Here is a 6,018-nt window from a genome sequence, read left to right as displayed (position 1 = left end):
AGTGAATTCTTCTATCCTTTCCCGTGGACATAGGCAATCAAGTGCCGAACCATGTAAATCTGTGTGTCTAATATTTTATCTCTACTTTTGCTCTACTATTGCTGCGACCTTGCTCTATTGGCCCCCGAGTTTGTCCCAACATTCATATCATTGTCCCTCTCACGAACAATACTTGAATAAAGTTTATTAGCTTAATTCCCTTTCCTTGAGTCACTACAAATAAGACCACCAAATTAGCTAAGCTTCCGAGTCCATTCCTTTGGGTAACATGGCTATCGGAGTTGTTGGCAATGAGGACCCGACCCGAAACTACAACGGAAGGGTAACAGTTTTTGTTCTCCTCTCTTGTCTGGTTGCAGCATCCGGCGGTTTTCTCTTCGGCTATGATCTTGGAATCTCAGGTACACTGTTAAAAGATTGTTTTATCAAATGCATGTTGTTGTGTTTTAGCTAATAGACTCTTTCCGGCGTCTTGTCCCGGTTACTGAGAAAATAAATGTTTTGATTACTTGGGATACATTATTGTTTAGTTGTGACCATCGTTTATATATATATATATATATACTGAGAAAATAAATGTTTTGATTACTTGGGATACATTATTGTTTAGTTGTGACCATCGTTTATATATATATATATATATACTGAGAAAATAAATGTTTTGATTACTTGGGATACATTTTTCATTGAATTATTCTCATCTTTTTTTAGATAAATTATAGGAAATTGATATTGCAGGAGTACACCCTAGGATTGGGAGTGTACTTCTACGTAACCAATCCTTACTATGTTTCAATTTCAACAAAACGTAACTTGATATGTAGACTTTCAATATACACGATGTTTCAGTGAAAACTAAATAGCTTGACAATTAGAAGAATAATTTGCCAGTTTAAAACATCATTGTTACAGAAGAATTTTTGGGAATTCTTGTAAATTGTTAAAAGTTCCTCACATGAATTAGAGTTCAAACGCAAGCCTGATCTAATAAAGGGATGGGGCGGGATATATGGTTCTCGAACTCATCACTCAAATATGATAATCCACTTGGGTTAATTGGATCCAAATAAATCAGCCTAGTTTATCACCTTTCATTAAGCCTTTGTAATGCAACACAAATAATAGGATTAGAACCAAAATAACATATAACCTTGCTAATATAAAAGGCATTTTTTATGAATATTGTCTATGATCTTTGTTTTTCCCCTTTTTTTCCCCCTTTTTCTTTTTGAGGTGGAGTGACTTCTATGGACACATTCCTGAACGAATTTTTCCCGGACGTGTACAAAAAGATGAAAGCAGACACTCACACTAGCAACTATTGCAAGTTCAACAGCCAGCTTCTAACCGCCTTCACTTCTTCTTTATACATCGCCGGGCTCGTCGCCTCCTTGTTTGCTTCGTGCGTCACGCGGACGTTCGGGCGGAGGTCGTCGATGGTCCTCGGCGGTGCCCATGTTCTTGGCTGGTTCGGTGCCTCGAGCGGCAGCGTCAATGTCTATATGTTAATCCTTGGCCGGGTCTTGCTTGGTGTCGGCATCGGATTCACTAATCAGGTACGTAATTCCCTGCATTTTGGGAAAAAGTAATGGGAATATTGGTACTTTTTAGTAATCAAAACCGGTGGACGTACGATTAGAATTTTGATTTTCCATTGAGGCATCGTTACTTTAACAAAAGTGAGGATTGACGGCATATCAATGAACAAGATACGATGATTCCAAGATTCTGAGTGAATTATGTGGTCGTCCGACTCCGCGGCGTTTAAATAGTGAAAGGATCTAATTCCGTGCCCATTTGTAATTAAAGTGGTTAATGTCTTTGTAGCAGAAACCAGTTGGCTGAGCCTCATGTCGGGAACGAATCGAACTAATCAACTTTAAATTCGAGCATATTATTTTGGCAGTAATTGAAGTGTCTTCTTGCGTTCATATCCCTCATGTGTACCGTATTTCTAAATGTACCCCCTCGTCGAGGTGTTTTACAAATTTACCCCCCAATCTCTCGAATTGAACATTCCACCTCGTGATTTTCGATCAGCATGCATCATTCACGTTACCCCCATCTCGTAACAGGCTCACAATTTTCTTCTTTCCCTCTCTGTGCAGGCAATCCCGTTATACCTCACAGAAATGGCACCTCCGCGGCACCGCGGGTCGCTCTACAACTTCTTCGAGCTCTCCCTCAGCCTCGGCATCCTCGTCGCCAACCTAATCAACTACGCCGCGCAGAAGCTCCACTCGCCCTCCAACTGGCGAGTCTCCCTCTCCGTCGCCGCCCTCCCCGCCTCCTTCCTCGCCCTCGCCTCCTCCCTCTTCCTCCCTGAAACCCCCTCCTCCCTCCTCCACCGCTCCTCCGACCTCGATAAAACATCCCAACTCCTCAAAAAACTGCGAGGCACCGACGACGTCCAGGCTGAGCTCAGCGACCTCGTCTCCGCCTGCTCTGCCTCTAAGGCCACCGCTCACCCCTTCAGAAAAATGCTAGCCATAAAGCATCGGCCTCAGCTCATCGCCGCCATCGCCCTCCCTTTCTTTCTACAGGTTACAGGAATCAATGCCGTCAACTTCTACGCGCCTGTCGTCTTCAGGACCATCGGGTTTAAGGAGAGCGCCTCGCTCATGTCGGCCGTGGTGACCAGGGTCGTTGCTACTGCTTTCAACTGTGTTGCGATTCTCGCCGTCGATCGCTGTGGACGGAGGAGACTTTTGCTTGTTGGCGGGATTCAGATGCTGGCGAGTCTATTTCTCGTCGGGGGGATATTGGCATCGCAGCTGGGGGATCATGGGTCAATCAGAAAGGAATATGGGTATTATTAAAAAATCACTCTTTATTGGCAATTCAACGAACAAACTAGAAAGAGCATATACTTATAGGGTAAAATGCGTAAATCGACTAACGCCTCCTTAGAGTATCGTCAAATCCATCCCTCATAGAGTATCAATTTATTTATTCTATATTATGAGTATGTGTTCAATGCGGTCAACCTATTAACAGGCTGATGATGTTGTAGCTAGTTTTCTTTTTTTTTTTTAATACATTTATTCTGTTTTCCGCAATCCACAACGATTTAGTTCCAAAAAGGAGTAAAGGGTAAATACTTTAAAGGAGAGTAGATATATAGGATTTTATTTAACAGACTGAAAAGCTTGGCATGACATGCAAAAAACTTCGTCACGCCATCCATCTTTTAAACATTTGAATGCGGGTTTACAAAACAATGACACTGGGGACATACAAATAATATAAGGTGTATAATACGTAAGTTGGGATTAATTCAATAATACTTGAGCGAGGGATGATCAATTTGTTCATATTTATAACACGACATGAGACTTAACATAGACAACCTTAATAATAGGTAAGACGTAAGGAAGCATATGCATGCGCTATCAAATATAGATAGATGCGCTACTAGTTAAAAAAAAAGAAAGGAAAAAAATAGTGATAAGAGAGAAATGTGTAGGGTTCATTCTTTTTTGAATTTTCTTTTTTTTTTACGAAAATTAATGACTCATCAAGATAGCTCACACTTTGCTCTTTTCTAGTGTAGAAATAATGTAAGACAGAGTAGTGTAATTATCATTATCAAAAAAATATGGAATAATGAGATGTATGATACCGTACTATATGTCTAATATATATCCTATTATATTTGACAGCTATATTATTTTGGCCATAGTTTGCGTTTACGTCGCGGGATTCTCTTTGTCTTGGGGACCATTGGCGTGGTTGATCGCCGTTGAGGTTTTGCCGCTGGAGATTAGGTCGGCAGGGCAGAGTATCGCGATGGCGGTTGGGTTTCTGACGACGTTTGTTATAGCGCAGGGGTTCCTCGGGATGCTTTGTTGGATGAAGTGGGGGATATTCTTCTTGTTTGGTGGGTGGGTGGTGGTGATGACGGTGGCTGTTTATTGGTTTTTGCCGGAGACGAAGAGCGTGCCGTTGGAGAGAATGGAGGGGGTTTGGAGGGAACACTGGTATTGGAGGAGATTTGTTGGTGATGGAGGAGTGGAGATAAGAGGGGATTTGTCGACAAAAGGTTAATATTTTCGATCGACTCTGAGAATTACAATCTTGTGTGACGTTTGTTGGATGTATATTATGAGATAGATGTTAGTATTTGTTTGTTTAAAAAAAAAAACAAGATAGTCCCACATTGAAATTTTGAACATTCTTTTAGAGGCTTAAAAGCATTGAATGCTTAGTGGGCTTTGAATAATGGATCAAAGTGTAGGCTTTTAAACCTGTGTGCGGGTAGCGCAATTATTAGACGCACTTAGCACGCCTGCTGCTGCCGCTTAAATGTTTTATTTTTATATATATATAATTATTTATTGAATATATTATTTCTAATGTTATTTTGAATTTTTAAAAATTATGAAAAGACAAGTAATTGTTAAAAAGTGGCTATTTGCTCCAAGGGGTGTTTTGAAAAGTTATGACTGTTGGAAGCACATTCTCAAACCTATAAATAGTTTATGTTTTCAGATATCTAAATACAATTCTTTTCTGAATCTTTTCTATCAAAAAAACATCTGCAATATTACAAACTTGTTTCACAACGAATTAAGGAAAATTCCAGATTTGCTTACTGGAATTTTTATTTTCTGTTGTATCCTAAGAAGAAAATTTGCATTAACCCGAATCAACTTTGAATATCAAGTGGGGGCAAATATTTCTTTAAGGAAAGTGTTTCACGCCTCAGAATTTCTGTCTCCTTAATTTTAAAACTAACAATAGACATTCGGAATTGGATTGTAGTTGGAGTGGAGATTATTAGAATAACATGCTATTACACCAAGACGTTAATATAAAAATTTGGTTGGGTTTCACAGGGCGTTAATTACGCTAGCTGTTAAGCTGTTGCAACTGTGCATTAATTTTAGACTCAAAATGGTTGTTCTGTTAGCCAGTTGCAACTGCATTTTAGACTAAAAATGATTGTTACAATTTATATGCTGCAGGCATAAGAACGCATACAATAGGTTCTCTTTACTATAACATTATTTGTGAGAAATATTTTTTTTTAATCTTTTCAATATAAAATATATACCCGGATATGAAATTCTAACAATCTCTCATCTATTTGTGTCATACAACTCGCGCTGCCGGTTGGGTTTACTTTTTTAAAAAGAAGAAGCAGCAGCAGCATGGCTACCGAGGTTTTTAACCAAACTTAACCTAGCTAAGAATCAAATTAAGGCAATTTTCATAACACGACAGTAGTTAGTTTAAGCGTTCACGTACTTTGACATGTTTTGAACAGTTTTACTCCTATGTCTACACTTCTAATATCAGCCATAATATCGAAAAGTTAGGGTAAATGGAGAATTAATTATAAAGATAATTTACACTTTTTTGCGCATCACGATAACGCCGTTGATGACATTTTTTTTCCATTGGTTTGGGGTTAGGTTTAGATTGTTTTGTGCAAAAAACATAAAATTGAAGGGTTTTGAAATTTTCGCTCAAAAGTTTGAAGTAGAAATGCAGTAACCCACTTCTCTTTGGGTGATTTAGTTACATAGCCTACAAATTTAAAAATACAGTTGGATATATTGAAGAAACCTATAAAAATAACCGAAGGTTAAATTGCATTTTAAGTACCATATTGTATAAAAAAATATTTATATATCTCAAGTCTCAAAGGGAAGCAGAAATATACCGTAAGTTATAAAAAAAAGTATAGTTTGCTAACTTCTTTCAAGCAATCGTGAGAATATTCCCAAAAGATTTTTACGTGCTGCTCATGCGACTAATTTAAGTGCTAGCTATCCTCAATTATTTTATTAAGTTTAACTCTACATACCCATTTCTCCTTATTAGGTGATGTTTGGTTTGTTGCAAAAAATAAATTGCGGCAAATGTTGTAGCAACATATGTTGCATGCAATATTTGTTACAAGAAATCTGCTTTAAATTTATTGTTTGAATATTTACAATTATATTATAGGAAATATACTTCCAATACGAATTCAATATTTGGTTAAAAAGCAATTAGTGCAAAAGAAACATA

General features: G+C 38.1%; 1 protein-coding gene across 2 annotated transcripts; it reads left to right on the top strand.

Annotated features, from left to right (window-relative positions):
• On the top strand, positions 238–4,222 carry LOC109822835 (hexose carrier protein HEX6-like). Of its 2 annotated transcripts, none has more exons than XM_020389095.1 (4): positions 238–401; positions 1,234–1,556; positions 2,109–2,809; positions 3,663–4,222. In XM_020389095.1, exons 1-4 carry the CDS (start codon positions 269–271, stop codon positions 4,045–4,047), a joined length of 1,542 nt encoding a protein of 513 aa, XP_020244684.1. In that variant the 5' UTR covers positions 238–268; the 3' UTR covers positions 4,048–4,222. The 2 variants fall into 2 exon arrangements, with proteins under 2 accessions (XP_020244684.1, XP_020244685.1); XM_020389096.1 differs by having other exon boundaries at positions 3,683–3,858.

Source organism: Asparagus officinalis, chromosome 8 (genome assembly GCF_001876935.1).
Source record: "Asparagus officinalis chromosome 8, Aspof.V1, whole genome shotgun sequence".
Classification (NCBI taxonomy): Eukaryota; Viridiplantae; Streptophyta; class Magnoliopsida; order Asparagales; family Asparagaceae; genus Asparagus; species Asparagus officinalis.
The sequence above is the reverse complement of the archived record's forward strand: the minus strand, read 5'-3'. Positions and strand labels throughout refer to the sequence as shown.

What these genes read in the sequence shown, in the direction of transcription:
- LOC109822835 (XM_020389095.1), top strand. Translation starts at nt 269, where the DNA reads ATGGCTATCGGAGTTGTTGGCAATGAGGACCCGACCCGAAACTACAAC. An exon ending in CTATGATCTTGGAATCTCAG is followed by an intron (nt 402 to 1,233) that starts GTACACTGTTAA and finishes TTTCTTTTTGAG; the next exon opens with GTGGAGTGACTTCTATGGAC. An exon ending in TCAATCAGAAAGGAATATGG is followed by an intron (nt 2,810 to 3,662) that starts GTATTATTAAAA and finishes TATATTTGACAG; the next exon opens with CTATATTATTTTGGCCATAG.